This window comes from Emys orbicularis, chromosome 1 (assembly GCF_028017835.1).
Source record: "Emys orbicularis isolate rEmyOrb1 chromosome 1, rEmyOrb1.hap1, whole genome shotgun sequence".
NCBI classification, from domain to species: domain Eukaryota; kingdom Metazoa; phylum Chordata; order Testudines; family Emydidae; genus Emys; species Emys orbicularis.
This window is the reverse complement of record NC_088683.1, coordinates 70,017,515-70,037,538: the sequence shown is the minus strand read 5'-3', so window position 1 is coordinate 70,037,538 and position 20,024 is coordinate 70,017,515. Positions and strand designations below refer to the sequence as shown.

The window sequence follows — 20,024 nt, the reverse complement described above, 5'->3', positions numbered from 1 at the left end:
TTATTTATTTTATATATTCAAAGGCATTCGTTCATTATAGAGTAGTATAAAAATATCTTCATGAAAATGTTTTATTTCTGTGATATATCAGTGTGGGACAGTTGCCAGCAGAGAATTTTATAACAATGTAAATGGTTTTTTAAGTGTTTGTTTCCAGCCAGAGCTCTTTGAGCCCAGGCATTTCCCAATCTCATTGTTCCTTTGTTCTAACGGATGTACAAAAGACTGAGTGTTTTGTTTTCTGGGCCAGATAGATTAGATAAAGTTTGAATTTCTGAACTTCACCTAGGCACGCAACTTTTTTTTAAAAATACACCTTGGAAATTAAATTCCACACCCAGCACAGTGTACATTATGAAGAAACTGTAGCACGTAAAATAATAATGTGCTATTATCTTTTATATGATTTGGTAAGAGACATGATTACAGTGTTGATTACTTTTGCAGTCAGTCAGCCTAATCCTAATTCTGTTGTTTCAGCAAGAATGAAAGATCCTTCCATTTATCACCTATGGTTCTTCTTCACTTAAGAGATGCTGGAAATTCTTACCTTACACAATGGTAGTATTTGTTTGACTCCTAAAGGGTGACTTTTTCTAATTTGACCAATCACCTTCAAAGAATAATTTTACATTCTTTCTATTTGCCGGATAATAGTCTTTAATGGATTATTATATATTATAGGTGGAGCTGGTAGCAAAGTCTTATAATTAAGGTTGCCTGACACTTTCCATTACAACCTTCTGTTTCGATCACTGCAGCTCTTTCAAGCTTTTAACTGTTTGGCCTGAGACTTTCTATGTTTGCACTTTGCCTCAGGTGGATTTTTTTTTTTTTTTTTTAAATTTCAGCTGAATCAGTTCATTGTTTCCAAAAGGTTAAGAGAAAAATAGGTAGTTCTGTCCCTTTCAATTTTCTTCCATCTGTTATTTGAAGCGCTCTAGTACCTCTGTGGTTTGAAGCAGGAACTTGAAATTCGGCAGAGTCCTCGGTTCAGAGATTTGCCTTGTGTTTTCCTCTGAAATTCCTATCATATCAGACTGACACCTGGAAAATCGCCATTTGCACATGCTCAGCAGAGCTTTTTAAAGGCGAATGGTTAAAATTTCTCAACAGTCCATCTGCACTGAGCATGCTCCAGCCCCAAAGAGCTTCCTCACAGACAAATGCCCCTGAGCACGCTCCCAGGTACAGAGTTCCAGATGGGGAGGGAGCAGGAAAGTAGTAGCAGCTGCCACCATCGCTTTGGCCTAGCAAGAACTGTTGTGCTGGGCACCAAAATGGAGACCATGAATTCTAGTCTCAGCTCTTTGCAGCCCTTATTACTGAGCAAGGCCTCACGCCCCCCGCCTTAGGAGGCAAGCAAGTAACATTTCCTCCCATTTTACAGATAGGGTAACTGAGAGGTTGCACAAGGTCACTTCAGAAGAGGTTGAAAATCAAATTCAGAGCCACATTCTGTGCTGCACTAAAATTTAAGGCCCAGCGGAGAGGGCGAAGGTGACTGTAAACCACCTTTGTGCCTCCCAGATTCTAACCTGCTCTAGCAGCCTGTGTCGACCCCCAATAAGAGAAGCCTTGGAGGATGCTCTAACTCACAGCAGCCTTACCAGGCTGCCTCCAGGCTTCTCCACCGCCCAGACTTTCCTGTGTGCAGAACAAGCCTGAAGCAGACCCCTATGGAAGGGTCAGTGTGGTTTGGATGGAATTTAGGGGGGGAGGGTGTTAGTTTGTTTGTTTTTTAAACCTAGAAGTTTACGTAGAAGAAATTATATTAAAAGAATATTACATTTGCCAAGTCAGGCACTCAAAAGTTAGGAAATGCCTGAATGAACGTTGCCCATTTGTTTTATAGGGCCCCTGCCTTACTCAGGGTGCACAGTTAATGAAGCAGTGGGTTGAAAGAGGGAAAAGGATGGGTTTTGAGAGGGTTAAGATGCGGTGCTGGTATCCTGCACAGCTGGGATCTCTGCCTGGCTCTGCCACACTCTTTGTGTGTTATGTTGGGCAAGGCATATGCACAAGGAGACTGTATTAAGGCAGCATGGGCACCAAATTCAGTCACTTCCTAACTTTTGAGTGCTTAAGTCTGCAACTTTAGTACTTTTTTGTACATTAACATAACTATGTTACCAAATACAAATGAGAGCTTTAGTGCATCAGTGTATAATGACTTCTTTTAGTTACAGGAAACTATAAAATAATCAAAAGTCTGTACATTTTGGAGTATACTTGCTCTCATTTTTGGAGCTTAAGCTTTCTCTCAAGCAGTTTTGCCCAGGATGACTACTTAATCAATTTGATATGTTCTCAAAGAATAGTCCTTTAAAGTATACATTCTAAAAGCTTATATACAGGTGGGTTTTTTTTTATTGTTGTTGTTTTTAGACATGGTGTGCAGGACAATACTTCTGGTATTGGAGACCCTTCCAGTAGAAGAGTGGATATGTATTGTCAGAAGGTGCTTATGCTGACTGAAGACAATAGCAAAAAGCAAAACACTATCATAATTAAAATTGTACTTTCATCTTGAAGAACTTTAAATTTACACACTTTTGTGTCCAACTTAACTGCTGGGAAATGCTGAAATATGTTGTGCATTTATTTGTGGTGTTGTATTGTGCATTCAACTAAAAAAACCCTCTTAATCTGGCATAAGCGCCTGAAAGTTAGTCACTGATGCTCTAATATTTATAGGCAACAGTATCCTGAGTCATTATGACTGCAGGGCTGTTTCTGATATAGTGATGCCATAGTTTTGTTGTCAACAGATTTTGAAAATCTTTGTTTACACACACTGAAGCATGCGCTTTTCTATACTATACACAGAGCTGGGTTCTCCAGGGCCAACTTATAGGAAGATTAGTTGTGTTTTCAGTGAATATAGTGTTTGGGAATGGAATAAAGAGAGAATTTTCAATAAAGATTTGCAATGGAATGATGAAAAACTGGGAAATTGTTGGAGTTGATTGAGCTAACCTATAAAACTCTTCTAAAACCCAACTAAATTAATATTTGTGTTGTTATTTTTAATACAGATCCCTTACCACCAGCTAAATTTGAAATTAATAAGGAAAAAACTACTTCCACAAGCTTGCAGGTCTTGTGGAGTCCATCCTCAGGAAAGGTGGACTGGTATCAGCTACAATTATCTGATCATAATAATAAAAAGATACAGAATGTCTCAATACAAGGAGGTATTTCAAGAAGAGAAGAGACCTTTTCCAATCTCACCCCTGGGAGCAAATACAATGTTATCATCACTGCAGTTGCTGGAAATAAAAGCACCCCAGCAATTCACATCAGCGGATCTACTGGTGAGACCTGTTTTACTGTAGTGCATCTCAATAAGGCTACTGAGCATTTTTACACACATTTTGAGGTTATGCATTTCAAAAAGGGTATAGATATACATTTCTCCTAGATAGCAAATTAAGCATGTAATCAGTCTTCATTAACCTAACAAATGGTTCGCGTTGGTTATAAATAAAAGTAAACAAAGAATTTCTAACTAATTTTAAGAGACATCTTCTAAGTATGAAGAAATGTTGACAGGTCCAATTTGGTCATCAATTTTGGTTTTGCTTTTGGCAAACCCTAAACACTCAAAATCTTTGCAAAGTTGAACAATTCAATCTTGCTCAGATAGTGAAGAAAACCATTACCTGTAAAACATATGTTTTTTATTTCATCAGTGCCATCCCCAGTGCAAAACATTCAGATCAGTGTCAAGACAGACACTATCGACGTTTCATGGTTACCTGGTTCTGGTTATGTGGATCGATACAGGCTGGTATTACTGGATAAAGAAGGACCAGTTCATGAGATCAACTATGAGGAACGCTTACTTTCCTACACTTTTCTTGGACTTACAGCAGGACATCTGTATAATCTCACTATCATAGCTGAAGCTGCAGGACTAGAGAGCTACAACTTTAAACTGGTTAGGACAGGTATGATATCATAATAACTCATAGTAAAACTGTGAGGTTGCAATACAGTGCATTTCAAAATAATAAGTGGGATTGTTTGGTCTGGCCTAAACTGAACACTAAGGTTCATAATTCTGCCCTCTGTGTGGCAGAGCTCCAGCTGACCCCAGCTGAGCACTGTATGCCTGAATCTAGGCAGCATACAGCCCCATTCTTTCATAGCATTGTATGGGGTTTAACTTCATGAGCCTCACTGACTTTAATGATGTGAGTTGCAGAGCTTAGTGGTTTTCTGAAAAATTGGAGGTAAATATTTCAGTAGTTCCTTTTTGGGGGGTTAGAAATCCTGACTTTGAGACTCACTGAAAACTCCTGTTGACTTCACTGGGAATTATGCATATGGCATGACAGTAGATTGTGACCCACTATTTAAATCTGCATGGAATAGCATGGGCCAAAGCGGTCACTTTAGAAAAACAAAAGAGGAAGAAAAGAACCTTTGTAACTTTTGATATGTTTAAGAACAACCCTAGCAGAAAACAAGGTAAGAGTTGTTGGTTTGCTTTTCTTCTGGTGAAATGTCAAAATATAGAGTGTCATATTTTGATCCCACTTACACCGGTGTCAATCAGGAATAACTCCAGTCAAACTACAGCTTTTATTGTGCTAACACCTCTCCAGCAATCAATAACCTTGAGCAGCGCATGCCATTATCAGCCTTTACATTCAACATGCACAATCAATGAAAATAAGGGGGTGACTCATGTATTTGATCATCCAGCGATGTTACAGTAAGCAATGTTAGTAGAGCCACTTTGGGTATAAATGGTCTTAAATATAGGTTTAAAAAAATCAAACTACATGCCATGCTGCTGTAGTAGGGCGGGTTGTGTGTAATAAAGGGGGGTTGTATATTCTGGGTGAAATATTTTGTTTCCTTTCTTGTTCTGTTTATTTAGCCCCAGCAGAAGTCTCAGATTTGATGGTGACGAGTGATGGCAGCTTGGATATATTAAAAGTTACATGGAAAAGACCTCTAGGAAACCTAGATTTCTACAATATCACTCTGTCTCATCTTGGATCCATTAAAGAAATCAAAACTTTACAGCCCCAGGTCACAGAGGCTCAGTTTGACAAGTTGATTCCAGGAAGTCTTTATCAGGTCACTGTCAGCACAATCACTGGTGAATTATTCACTGACAAGATAGCAACTGGCAGGACAGGTAAATCTTGTGCATCAGTAAGAACATTTGTAATCAAAGCCACTTTGATCTATCCCATTGAATACATTGCCATGTAGAAGATCATGTTGGAAGATAAGAGGGTTTGGTTGCTAGGCAATATGAAGTTGCTGAGGTTTGATTGTTGGGTGTAGTGTGCCGGTGCTGGCTGGTGTTGATGGCCTGTGATGTACAGAAGGTCAGAGTAGATTATCTAGTGGTCCCTTCTGGCCTTAAAGTCTGTGATTCTGTGAGGTAAAAATTGTTGGGCTGATCTTACAGTACTCCTTACTGGCCAGTCTGCTTACAGCAACCTTGCAGCTAGTAGTTAAAGCTACAGTGCTGACCTGTCAGAAGGAAGCGGTGGTACATGCTGTAGATAGACATCAGTAGCTGGTTGAGCCTGTAGCAAAACTATTCAGTGCCTGTACATTCAATAGCTTTTGCTCAATTTTATTATTTTGAACACCATCCAGAGAGAGATAAAATGGGGCTACAGTATATGGAAGTATGCATGTAAGATACTGTGAAATTATTTAAAACTATCAACAAAGTATAACGACATTGCCACACTATGGTCATATATCTGTGGATAGAAAAAAACTCACAAGTCAGACATGTTCAAGTCTTCAGTCTCAATCACAACAGTTCTAGAGTTTGTTTATATATATTGGAACTGACTCATCAATGTTAAGATCCCAAGCATTTGATATGCTATGAAACTTGGTCGTAAGCAAGATCCTGGTTCTAGGCATAGCTCATTAAATGTAAGCCATTTTGACTGCCCACAGCACTGACTTAGGCCTTGGCTACACACAGGACTTCCCAGCGCTGCCGCAGCAGCGAGCGTGCAGTGCTGCAGGCTCTGATTACACTGGCGCTTTACAGCTCTGTACTCGCTGCGCTCAGGGTGGGGCATTTTCACACCCCTGAGCGCAGCAAGTTGCAGCGCTGTACAGCGCCAGTGTAGCCAAGGCCTAAGGCACATGGCAGTCTTTGTGGTGTTGGGTTATTTATTTATTTTAGTTGTATTTTTCATCTTATCTGATTGATCAAACTGAAAAGTCTGCCAAAGTTCTCCCCACCCACCCACACACTACTATTAACCATGAGTCCACGTTACTTCCATCCTACACCTCTTGGCAATTGGTAGAATTTAGATTGGAAAAGTTTTCAAGTGGGTGAAGAGTACTTGCAGGACATCCAAAAATTGTTAATAGAGTCCATTTGAGTTAAACAACTACAGAAAACAGCAGGAAAAATAACTTAAAATGCTGCACGTTTCATTCTGAAGATGCATAAGGTTTTCGCTAACCTCTGATTTAGGGTTCAAAATTTCTGATGTCAGTAACTGACAAACAGTGAGTTCTTTGTGTGGGAGAGGGTAAATTTCTCTCTCAGATGAGTACTACACCTTGTCAAAATGCACTTTGGCCCAGATTTTTAAAGGTATTTAGGCATTGCTGCGTTCAGTGTTGCAATGCATAACTGACTTAGGACCATAAATCTCATTTTCAAAAGTGATTTAAACTCTTAAAAATCTAATTCCCATTGACAGGTGAAAAATTTGGGCCTTGATGTTACTATAACTGATCAAAGCACTTCAGCAATGTCTGAGCTGTGAGCCAGGTTTCACTGCTGTCCAGTTATGTTTCCCCCCAAAAACCACAAAATTACTCACCTGTGTCTGTATTTCAGTTCCTCAGAAAGTTTCAGAGCTGAAAGCTAGCAGTGGTGGTTGGCTGAGGTCTCTGACAGTGAGCTGGCTGCCCCCTGCTGGAGACTGGGACAGATACTACATTGTGTTGTTCAACCTCTCCACTGTGCTGCTGAACACTACATTAAAGAAAGACAGAAGAGAATATGTCATCCAGGATATAGGACTCATCCCAGGAAGACAATATGAGGTGGCAGTCATAGTGGAGAGTGGAGGCTTACAGAACACGGCTCGCTGCAAAGGCAGAACAGGTCAGCAATCTCATTATACTGATAGCATGAAACTTCAAACTTTCAAGTTGGCTATTTTTGGTAGCTAGAAAAAAATTAAAATAAGTGGTGTGTATTATACTGATTCACTAGGAAAACGCTTTCACATGAACATAGATAACTATTTTAACTCAAAACATTTGTGGTCATCTTCATAATAACTGTAAATGAAAGAGCAAATTCCTAGATTCTTATTATTCGTTTGTTTGCTTAATTTATTATTGGGCCAAATCCTGAATTCCTCATTCAGATTTTGTTCAGGAGTTCTATCCTTTTGATTAGCCACAATTTAATATTTAAAATAGTGACTCTTCTCTTTAAAAGAGATGGGACCAAATTCAGTGGTGGTGTGAAGAGTGTTATAAATTGCACATCAAATTTCAGGTGGTCAAATAAAAGAGGTAAGTGGTAAAGCAGAGTGATTTGGACTGGTTTTGCATACATTCAGGCATGAAAGACCTGATCTGGATCTCACACCACTTTTACACTGGGATAACTCCATTGACTTCCAGGAAGTAACTCCAGTTTTACCTTGCACGTGAAAGCAGAATCAGATCCATGAGATGTAATTGAGTGATGTACACATTAAGACAGTGGGCCATCCTATGGTGTGTAAACGGCCGTATGTGAGAGTATGTGCCAGACTTTGTTCACCATAAATCTAACTCTACTGACATCAGTGGAGATAATCTGCATTTGCACTGGTATAACTGAGATCAGAATAGTCTAAGGGCATATCAGGCTGAAGAAGAGAGGAGTACCTCATTTTCAAAATACACTTATACGCATCCTATAGTGGTGTAAATGATGAAAGGGTGCCTAATTTTAAGGATGTCTCATGGGTTTAATTTAGAGTAGCCTCTTCTCTGCCCCAAGATCCACCTGCATCACAGAAGCTGTCCTTTCTCAGATAAGTGTGCTAGGTACAGAAACAAAGGGGCAGGTGGCTCACTATAAGGAAGCAACTAAGGGCAATGAACAACACTCCAGAAGCAAGCGTCCACCAGCTCAGCAGGCTGCATGAGAATGTGATGAAAACAAAAAGCAGGTGGGTGTGAACACAGAAATAGCACAGAAAACACCAGCCTCTGCACACCACAGATGGTAGTAGCAAATATATAGATTAGTTAGTGGCCCTCTTAGGAATCAAATGTGTGCAGCTTGCATCAGAAACAGATGCGGCATTACCCATCTATCAGAACCAAGGCCTGATACAAGGTTTCTAAGAGTTCAGTGCTGCTTTCTTTTGACTGATGCTCCTGGAGATACATCCGACATTCCTATAATGAGTGTGATACTGTCATTCCTGCAGTGGATGTTTGTGTGTGCACTGTGTGGGCTGACTTCCCTTACTAGCTAGCTAGTATTACTGATTTGAACTAGGGCTGGTTCAGGAGTAAGGATTGCACCTCCAGTTTATGTGCTCCAACAAGCATATACAATGGGTCAATTCTACTCTGTTACATCAATGCATATCCAGAGTAAGTGCGGTGAGTTTTATGGTGTTACTCTGGAGTCACACGCTGGAATAAGTCAAATCAGAATTTGGTTTATGTGTCTTAATTGACACTTGTTTCATGTGTAATAGGTAGGATTTTACTCTGTACCTGAAAATAAATGTAATTGACACACTGAGAGGGGCATGAGGGAGGGTGTAACAGGAAAAGCAATCAACAGGAGGGTGTAAGATAAGGCAGGGTGTGCCTGATTGAGTGTTTTACCTGCTACACCCTCATGTTTCACTTCCTGGGTGTATAAACTGCACTCATTTTGCACAGCCACGGTATGCCAGATCAGTGCACGTTATATTAATTTAGCATTCACCACCGTTTTCTGAACAATTTAACTCAGCAAGCCAGATTCTGATCTCACACCGATGTAAATCCAGAGTAATTAAAGTCAAAGGCATTCTGATGCTGATTTCTCTTTCTCTGGTGCAAACCTGTAGTAACTCCTTTGAAGTCAATGGATTAACACTGGTATAAATTCAGAGTAACAGAGACCAGAATCTGGCCCATAAGCTCAAATTCAGTTATGAATGCCCAGCACCTAGGGCCACACAGAGGTTTTGGGGCACCTGAGGCAAAATCTGAAGCTGAGGCCACCTCCCCCATCCTTCCAAAATAAATTACCACTAAGGAGAAAGCCCCAAGGAGGAGTGGGGGCTTGGAGAGCGAGCCTGAATTCCACTTACCCCACAGAGGTGGCTCAGCTTCTGTCACACGGGGCTGGTCCCAACTGCCTGCTCCAGGCATTGCAACCTCACGCATGAGGTCACAGGTCACTCAGGTTTGGCCCGGCAGCTCCTCCATTCTGACGGAGGGGCTGCAAGGCCATATTTCAGCAGTAGTGCTGCAACCCTGCATGCTGGATTGCAATGCCACTCAGTTTGGGAGCCCTCTCATTGGCGCCCCAATGCGGGCCGCCCTGCCAGCACCCTCCTCCCCGCGCACATCAATTTACCAATACACACTCAGGGCCAAATTCTGCTCTTATATACCACTATAAATTCAGAGTCACTCCATTAACTTCAGTAGAATTACTCCAGAAGTACAGCAGAGTAAACAGAATGTGGCCCCAGACATGTAACTGACATGACTGTTTGTCACAGCTACATTTGCCCTAATCTGTTTTCCAGTATAATTGTTTTATGTCCCTGTTTATAGCCCCTGATTCAGCTGCTTAGCATTAAGCATGTGAGTAGTCTCATTAACTTAAATAGGGCTAGTCAGATGCTAAAAATTACACCCATGCTGAATCAGGGGCTGTAATCATAATGTCTTGCTAAAGTCTGTTCCCTTAACCCTCTAGTCAGAGATCTGCTGCTACCCAGACCATCACAGAGATATTTTGTGAGATTTGTGCCCCAGCCTCAGGCAAAGCCATTTCCCATTGGTAGTAAAATTTCTGTTACTCTCTTATTGCTAGCCTAGCTCCTGACAGCAGTGCGGTCAAGATGTGGCATGTGTGTCCATTGCAAAGTCCTTTGCTCATTGCTATACTCATGTTCTTCCCTTAGCTCCACAGCCTGTTCTTCAGCTCCGGGTAAAGCATGCTAATGAATCTTCGCTTAGTGTCATGTGGATGACCCCTGTTGCAGAATGGGACAGTTACGTGGTTTCACTGGGAGACAGGGATCTTACCATCATAAACAAGGCTCTTGTGAAAGAAGCTAAAGAATATACTTTCAGTGATCTGGTACCTGGACGGAAATACACAGCTACAGTCACTAGCATTAGTGGGGATTTAAGCAACTGGACTTCAGTAGAGGGAAGAACAGGTAACACCCTATCAATCCACTTCTAATCCCAACTTCTGCTAACCAGCAGTAATGACCTGTTGCTTTCTTTGTACTGAATCATATTAAAGTAGTGCCCAGATATCAACACCCTTGAACTTGTGTACATTTTCTTAATAGAAATGTTACATTTCTAAATCTCTTTTGTGTCTTGCAATATATCTCAGAACATCCAGTCTCTTTTTCTGCCATTTTCCATGGCTTTCTAGGATGGATATGTAGTTCCTGATGGATACTGGTATCTGAAAAGTTTCTGTAATATCTGGTAAATGTACATAGGATGAGGATAATAAGTCCAGTTTTCAATTAATATCTTAGAGAACGTCAGCTTCCCGATTTGTTCCTCAACAGATGTACCTTTTGGGGGGCGGGGGTTGGGAAAGAATTGTTTGAAGGGGGACATTTCAAAGTTGGCAGACACAAAATGGAGGTGACCTTCAAAACATATTTTGAATCCTGCTGCCTTTTTGATTAAAAAAAAAACTCCATCTTTTCCTCAGGATGAGGGCTGCAACACAAGCAAAATTGAAGTGACTGTTGGGTGGTGCTTTTGTAAAAACCACAAGGCGCTATTTTTTTCTGCCTGTGTCTAAGTTTAAATCCAACCTATTTCTTTGTATGCCTGCCTGATGCATTCTTGCCTTAAAAATGGGAATTCCTTTTGGCATAGCACAGGATAAAAACATACTGTGAGTGCAGTTAGTCTAATTGTAGGCCCATAAGACTGAGCATGTCCTTTTATAAAGCTTAATAAAATTTTATCCTTCCTTCCAAGGTGTAGAAGTCTTGACTTCAGCCTCCATTATTCCATTTTGTGATTTAAATGGCTAGGATTTAATTTCCTTCTGCGTCAGGCCCCTTCTCCTAGGAAAGGGTGTAGAGTCACACTGCACTAATTGTGAATCCATGTGTGTGGGCAAATCAGGCAGGAGTAATACACATTAGGCATTAAATTATAACTTGTAATGAGCAAACCTCAAAAAGGTTGGACGCAAGGTTTGGATGAGCGTCCCAGACCTCAGATTATCTGAACCTTATCTCAACTACCAGAACCTATTCGGTTTGCCAACTGTAGCTGGGACTCTCACAGATACAGGCTTTCTCACAAGTCCTCCAGTATTTCCTACTTCCAGTCAGTCCAAAAATATAATTCATCATCATCATCATCATGGCAAATCCCAAAGGGATGTGACCCCCTGGCAAAAAAATTTAAATAAATTAAATTAATGGAGATATCCTATTTCCTAGAACTGGAAGGGACCTTGAAAGGTCATTGAGTCCAGCCCTCTGCCTTCACTATCAGGACCAAGTACTGATTTTGCCCCAGATCCCTAAGTGGCCCTCTCAAGGATTGAGATTGAACTCACAACCCTGGGGTTAGCAGGTCAATGCTCAAACCACTGAGCTATCCCTCCCCCCTAGCTCTGACAAGCTGCTTAAGGTGGTCTGGTTGTGTATTCTCTTTATGTACACCACTGGCAGCCTCGTCATGCCATCGAAGCTTTTGATGTCCATGTGCTCATCAGCCATGTTGCAGCAATCCTTGGTACACACATTTCCGAATTCAGGTCTTCCATTCTAATAATATCTCCATATCAAGAAAGCCGCTGAAATGGCACCTGTGCTGATGGAAGCGGTTGCTGGGCATATCCGCATTTCTGACGTTGTCCTGCTACGTAATATGAAGCAGCTGACAAAGATGATGAGAACTGAAATGTCAATCTAGTGTTTCTCAGCCTTCCTCAGTGCCCACATTTCACTTCCATACAATAGAGTTTGGTTTTGTAGATCGTCACAAGCCTGATGGACTCACTACAACCCTACAGAAGGCACTGAAGAGCTTGAAACATGGCAACAGCTGCTGCTATATGAATATCCACATCTTTTCAGCATCCCCCAGCACTGTCTGTGATGGCTACCCAAATATTTGACAGTTGCCACCTGCTCGATGTCCCATCTGGACAGGTTAACACTGAGCTGGTTGTAATCTGGAGTTGGAGGCCACTTGATGGTCATGGCCAGAGATTTAGTTTTATCTGGATTAATAACCAGACCCATGTGTGCTGCTTCTTGCGTGACCAGACCGCCCACCAGCTGCAACAATTCGCCAAACTGAGCCAACACAACAATGTTGTTGGTGTATTCAGGATCTCGAAGCAGAATATGGTGTACAGCTCAACGCCACCGACAGCTGCCTCTTCAAGCTTATCCATCAACCAATCAGTGCAGATATGGAACAATGATGGTGACAGAACTCAGCCATGCCAGAACTCCCCTGGCAATAGGAAACCATGCCATGTGTCTGTCACCGACGCAAACACAGCTTTCCATGCCACTATAGCGCTCCCCTGTCAATAGCACTATCTTTCCAGGGAGGCTGAGGTGCCTCATCAAAACCCCCAAACGTGCCCAAGGCCCTGAATCAAAGGCCTCATGGAAGTCTATGAAAAGTGCTGCACACAGTTTATTAAATTCAGCCATCTTCTCAAAAGCTGAAATATCACTAGAAGAGCCTTTCGCACAAAAATCGGGCAGAGCCATTGCAGAGCACAGATGGGCCTGAGAGGCGAAGTTCAGATTCAGATCCAGACTTTCCCATAGTTCAAGCCTGTCTGGACTCAAGATTTTGATTCAGACTACTGTATAATCTGACCTAATCTGATCTGTTTTATCAATATGCCTAGTCATATTTATGATGACCAATGCCATAGTATATAGGCTCTGAGCTAGATATAAAGCAAAATGTGTAGTTTGGATCTGAATTTTCCAAAGCTAAACAGTTTTTAGGTTGTGGAAGATTGAGTATGACTGAACACTAATGTGAAAGCATTCAAAAAGGAGTAACTTTATTTCCATGCTTTAATCAAACTTGGTCAAACCTTAAAAAGGGGTTCATTGGGTTTTGTTAACGTTTGGGCTGAATGTTCAGCAGCCTTTTTCTATTGTCTGAACAAGTTCACCCACCCCTATTTATTTTAAAGGTGACATTTTGCTACCCCTCAATCCATCATTAGATGTTAGAAAAGTCAGTGCTCTGAAATTCTTCTGAAGGAAAAGAAATTCAAGAGAGACTAGAAAGATTATATGTCCCAGTAACTCAGAAAATTAAAGTGGTGAAAGGTGTTGCCTTAGTTAGTTCTTGTGCGTTCATGGAATTGGTTTGCCACTGGCTAGGAATGGGATGATCTCTGTGCAAGTTCAGTAGTCCTCACAAACACAAATGACTTCTAAGTTATTTATTTTTATCTGAATGACATTTATAAAATGAGATCCTTTCCAGCCCTCCTCTCTTGATTCATTTTCGGCTGACCGAGGAAAGCAAAGCCTGGGAGACCTTTCTGGATAGCGCTAAAACCAGGAAGCCTTTATGGTTTCCCACAAACCACAGTCCATCAGACAGGAAGCAGGTCTGGGAGTCCACCGTTAGTTTATTTTTAGTCCTGTTGAGTCTGCTTTTTTGATGCACTTCCTCAGTGTGACTAAACTCTGTTTGTTTGGGAGATTTGTTTGTTTCTGTTTACTTATACTGTGACATTCTCCTATTATAGTGCCAGCTCAGGTGACTAGCCTGCATGTGACAAACCAGGGGGCAACCAACAGTTTGTTCACCAACTGGACGAGGGCGCTGGGAGATGTAGAGTCGTATCAAGTGCTGCTGATTCACGAAAATGTTGTCATTAAAAATGAGAGTGTTTCCAGTGAGACCAGTAGATCCCATTTCCATTCCCTGAAAGCCGGAGGACTCTATTCCGTGGTCGTTACCACAGTTAGTGGAGGGATATTGTCCAGACAGACGATTGCAGAAGGGAGGACAGGTAAGGAAGTGGAAGGAAGTGTTCCACCATATCTGTGTAAACTACTCCCACAAGCTGAACTCATTTGGAAGGATGGTCTCGGTTAAGTCAGTGGACTAAGATTTGGAATATCTGGGTTCTGTGCCAGACTCCCATGCGTGGCCTTGCACAGGTCATGCCTCCGTTCCCTAACCTCACAGGGCTGTTGTGAGCAAAAAATGTTTGTTGGTTATTAGGTACTCCAGTGATGGGAGCCATAGAATTCTGAATCTTTCATGAGCAATAAAGAACAACAGCAGTTTCTTGGATATTGAGCTGTGTGGGAAAAAATTGTACCATTTTTTGTGAATTTGGCAAAACCCAAACATTCTGTGATTTGACCAAAATGTTTTTCATGAAAACAACTATTGATATTTTCAGGTAAAATCATGGAAAAACTAACAAGTGAGAAAATAGCACTGAAAAGTTGGGAAGCTGAAAAAGTTTCTTAATGTTTCCTAATTAATAGTGACCATGGCAGAAAATGGGTCAGATCCTCCCCTGGTGTAAATCAGCTTAACTGCAGTGGACTTCAATGGAGTTATGCCAATTTGTGCCAGTAAGGATCTGTCGTAATAATGTTATTTAACTCCAGAATAGTTCTGATCATTACCTAAAATGTCACCAGTTCTGGCAGGGTCAAACCCACCGGCACATCTTGCATCACTGAAAAGAACCAGATCAATTTTGTACCTATTTTTGGCCACTAGGGGGTAGAAAACTCTTGATAATTAGAAATAAATCTTTGCATTGGTCTCAAAATGATAAAGGGATTTGTGGTTATTTTTATTGGTGAGGAATAGCACTTTGGGAGGATAGCTAACACTCTAGGATATTAGACGTGCCATCAGAGCCTTGACCTCACCACCATAGACAATAACTTCACTGTCTTTGCTCAGAAACTCAGATGTTTGCTACTTACTTGGAGTGCAAGGCTTCCTAATACTAAATAAGACTCCTCACCTTTTTTGTTTTGCTTGGTCACATTCCACACATTCCTGCTGCCTTTAACAATCGGAATAAGCTATTTAAAACTGCTCTGCTGCTTTTTCCTTTTGTTGCGCAGTTCCTTCCAGTGTGAGCGGAGTAACGGTGAATAATTCGGGACGGAGCGACTACCTCAGTGTTTCCTGGCTGCCAGCTACCGGAGATGTGGATAGTTATTTGGTAACACTCTCTCATGACAGCCAGACGGTTCAGACTCTAACCATTTCCAAAGCCCTCAGTGAATGTTCTTTCAGCAGCCTGGTTGCCGGCAGGCTCTACAATGTGATGATAACCACAAAGAGTGGGAAGTATGAAAATCATTCCTTCAGCCAGGAACGAACAGGTAAAGGGGACAGAAAGAAAAGGGGCTCTGTGTGGATTCAGTCACACACATCTCCCATGTTCAGTCCTTTGCGATGATCTGTGCTTGCAGTAATGGCTAACCAAAACAGGAGCTGGATTGGAAGGTCAAGTTCTAAAACTACAGTGCTTAAGGTTTAGGGCCTGCTTTTCATTTATGACTGTAGGGCTACTTTACACCACACTGACAATGTAAAGTGGCCTTAGCATAAATGAGAATCAGACCCCCTGATCTTCTTCACATTGCAGTCAGTGACAAAACCTCAATTAACTTCAATGCGAAGAGGATCTGGCCCAAAGCCTCACTGTATCATAACCAAAGGAGGATTGGGAGTAAAAAATGTGAGTGCATAGGAAGGCCATCCTTAGCTAGAATAATTTGTTCTCTTCCCCAGGACAGTAATTTTGACCCCAAAGTAAGTGAGGCGATAAGGAGCTTTTTCTTCTGTGAAAGGGCAAAATCTAGTCGAAATTTGGCAGCCCTCATGGTGAGCTGAGATCAAATGACAGTTTTGACTCAAGCACTTTGTTCCCCAGACCCTGTAAGTTGGCCCTTCATGTACTATCCTGTATGGTAGTGGTCCAAAAAGGCTAATAAAATGTTCAGATACAAATAGAATGGAATGAAAAGTGATACTGGAAATAATATAATGCCATAATGTAAGTGAACTCCCACCTTTATTTCTGGACATGCTATCTCAAAAAGGATATAACAGGAATAGAGGGGAGCCAGAGATGGGTGATAAAAATGATTTGAGGTATGGAAAAACTTCCATCTAAAGAGAAATTTAAAATATGAGGACTGTTTATCTGAGAGAGCAGAGGAATAAGGGGGGGGACAAGATAGAGATATGCAAAATAACCCCCTTTCTCTTAATAGAACAACAAGGGGACAGTCAGTGAAATAGAAAGGTAGCAAATTTAGCACTAATAAAAGGAAATACTCTTTCATACACTGCAGATTAGCCTATGAAACTCATTGCTATATGATAGCATTAAAGCAAAGAGTGTAGCAGGATTCCAAAAAGGATTGGACTTGTATGTGGATAACAAGAACAGCCAGAGTTACAATAGCAAGAATTAAAACAAACAAACAAACCCCACTGTTAAGGGATCAGCCCTCATGTTTCACAGTATAAGCCAAGCCCTAATTAATGGGAGTTAGGAAGAAATGTTCCCAGTGGGCAGGCTATTCAATAACTGCTGGCTGCAAGGGTTTTTGCACTTCTCTCTGAAGTATCTGATACTTGACCACTGAGCTAATCTGGTATGGCAGTGCCTGTGCTCTGTTACTTTTCTCGGGATATTCTGTGTGACGCATTTATTGTTTCAGAATCCCTAATTCTTTGCCTGTGTTCTTCCCCCCCTACCCGCCTCTTGCCCCCCCAGTACCTTCAAGCGTGCAGGGACTTACTGTCAGCAATTCAGCAAGAAGTGACTATTTAAAGGTGTCCTGGTTGCATGCCACTGGAGATTTTGATAATTATAAAGTGATCATCAAGAACAACAATGACTTCAACCAAACAAAAAGAGTCCCCAAGGATGAAAATGAATGTGTGTTCACTAAACTGGTCCCGGGGAGGCAATACAGTGTCACTGTTAGCACACAGAGTGGAAAATATGAGACTAGTAAAAGGATCAATGGCAGAACAAGTGAGTAAATACCTTGGAGAATATCCTGAGAGAGTTCTGATTGGAGTGAGGGCATTTTTATTTACAGTACACAGGTAAAAAGGTAATCTTGTTTTACCATCTGCTGCTGATAGCTTGGCTCTTCAAACGTGTGTTGCTTTAAAGACCAAAGGAGGCAACTAGGTTACAGTGGATGTCTAATTAAAGACATGGAGAAAATTTAAAAAAAACATATGTTTGTTTAGGGTTGTAAATTCTGAGATAAAATATAGCATATTTAAAATCGAAGTTGTATGGTTTTGCCATGTCAACCCGTTATTTATGTTTAAAAAGCAATGACAACACATATAGAATCTCCCTCTTTCAAAAGGGTTTTTCATGTGACAGACTGGAGGTGCAGAAAGAGGGTTATCCATGCTTTTATTCATTTATTTGTTATTTTATTTTTCGTATTGTGGTAGCTCTTAGAAGCCCTAGTCATGGACCAACCATTGTGCTAGGCTCTGTACAAACACAAAACAAAAAGATGGTTCCATTAGTTTCAATAATATTTTGCATGCTAAGGTTTACATCACAAGAGGTATTTCAAGTCATGTTCCTTGGCAATGGTCAGAATAATAATGACCCGAAGAGTTTATCTGCTATTCTTTTCTATTGTGTTTTCAGTGCCGGAGTCAGTGAAGGAATTGACTCTTAGTAACAGAAGCACTGAAGACCTGCAAGTTACCTGGTCAAAGGCTGAGGGGGATGTCGATAAGTATGAGATTCAGCTACTTTTCAATGATATGAAGGTCTTTCCACCCATTTTCCTTGGAAACACCATTGAGGAGTATTGGTTCACAGCTTTAACCCCAGGGCGCCTGTACAAAATTCTTGTCTTGACAATCAGTGGAGACACACAACGTGCCACTTTCATAGAAGGACTGACAGGTAAAAGAAAACAGCTTTTAAAACACTGTTCTGCCACTTGTTTGCTTTTGTGACCTTGGTGAAATCACTTAACATCTCAGTCAGCTCCCCAATTTACCCATCTGTAAAATAAGTATATTATTACATAACTACAAGCAGGTTTTGTGATGTTTAATGCATTAACATCTGTAAAGAATTTTGACATTCTCAGAAGAAAGATCCTTGTGTAATATTATCTGCAGAATATAAAGATAACTAGACAAAGCAACTACAACAGTATTCTTTTATTTTTTGTATTGTCTCTGGAAAGATATCATTCTTCTTATGAATAAAGAGAAAGAGAGAGGTACGGTGTTGTACATTGCTAGGGCACAATCCTGCAAATACTTACACACATCTGCAGCTTCACTCACACAAGTAGTGGGACTACTCACAGGAGTAAAGTTACACATACATGTACGTATTTGCAAAATTAGGCCCCTCATAAATACAATAGTCTCTTTTCCTTTTGTATTCATTCCTGATGTAGACTTCAGAATTCCATTTGCTGCAGCTACAGTCATACCAGTATTTGAAATATTTGAATGGAATGGAAATTTCTGAGCTGGGGTTTCTGTCTTTCTGTTTTTTTTCCCCAGCTCCAAGTGCTGTCAAAAACATTCACATTTCAGCCAATGGGATGACAAACAGCCTGAAAGTGAACTGGACTCCTGGAGGAGGAGATGTTGATTCCTACACAGTGACACTATTCCATCAAAACTATCAGCTTGATTCCCAGACTGTCTCCAAGCCTGTCTACGAGCATACCTTCAGCAAGTTAGAAGCAGGGGAGCAGTACCGGGTTGTGGTACAGTCTAACAGCGGCACCCTACACAACAGTTTAACAGCTCTCGGACGTACAAGTATGTTTCTTCATGGAAAAAGGGCAAAAAGTGTCATACGTTCCCATCAGATTAGTACTATTTTATAACAGTATTTTATTATTTGTCTATATGGTGTCCCACAGTGTCTGGGGAGACTCGGAGGTGTAAGGAGATGGGTCTCTGTCACAAGGCTTGAAGGCTTGATCCTGCAAACCTACATGGTAGTAATTTTGCTAGTGTGAATAGTCACATTGGTGTCAATGGGACTTCTCATGTGAGCAACTTTACTTGAGTAAATGTTTGTGAGACTGGGCCCTCCAGTCCAAACTCTGCCATGGGATCTGCTAATGCAGCCTCTTATGCCTGCCTGGAATCCCAGAGGAGCCAGTGGGACTCCACACAGACATAAAGTGTGTGTTAGCAGAGCCCACTGCATAATCAAGGCCTCCCAGACAATATATAGACCCTGTATAAGGTAGGGAAGAGATGCAACTCAATATCATGATTTAAATCCTCTTCCTCTTTTGTGTGTGCATGTGTTTTGCTTAGGGACTGGGCTTTTAGGGGGAGTAGCCCTTGGCTGAGATCTTGCCTGTCTTGCCTATTATTTTGACAGTTTTGTTGCTTCTTTGCATTTTAATACTTGTTTATGTTCCTTTGAAACCTGTGATGATTTTTCAGCTATTTACACACATGTGCACGCACACACACACACACACACACACACACACACACACACACACACACACACACACACGCTTTGTAGTTTAAAGCTAAATAAATTCTCTCTTCCTGGTCATTCAATTTTTTTTTAAATAACCCTCCCCTGACCATCCCTTTCTCTGCTGTCCCAAGTGCCATGACTCTCTGGAAACCACCCCCCTACACCTCCTCTTTCCATCGCTACCCCTACCCCACCTTGGTCTTGGTGTGCTTTAGCTACTTTACACACTGGAAGAAAAAGGAATGTAACCTGAGGCCAAGGGATGAGTTCTAAGTGTCTC

General features: G+C 41.2%; 1 protein-coding gene across 1 annotated transcript in view; it reads left to right on the top strand.

Moving 5' to 3' along the window:
• PTPRB (protein tyrosine phosphatase receptor type B) overlaps positions 1 to 20,024 on the top strand; it is an 87,141-nt gene that overhangs the window by 33,150 nt on the left and 33,967 nt on the right. The window contains exons 5-14 of the mRNA XM_065413720.1: positions 3,039 to 3,317; positions 3,696 to 3,953; positions 4,892 to 5,155; positions 6,851 to 7,120; positions 10,158 to 10,418; positions 13,985 to 14,251; positions 15,336 to 15,599; positions 17,006 to 17,269; positions 17,915 to 18,178; positions 18,796 to 19,059. Of these exons, the coding sequence (XP_065269792.1) occupies positions 3,039 to 3,317; positions 3,696 to 3,953; positions 4,892 to 5,155; positions 6,851 to 7,120; positions 10,158 to 10,418; positions 13,985 to 14,251; positions 15,336 to 15,599; positions 17,006 to 17,269; positions 17,915 to 18,178; positions 18,796 to 19,059 (2,655 nt within the window). The remainder of the gene's footprint in view (positions 1 to 3,038; positions 3,318 to 3,695; positions 3,954 to 4,891; positions 5,156 to 6,850; positions 7,121 to 10,157; positions 10,419 to 13,984; positions 14,252 to 15,335; positions 15,600 to 17,005; positions 17,270 to 17,914; positions 18,179 to 18,795; positions 19,060 to 20,024) is intronic.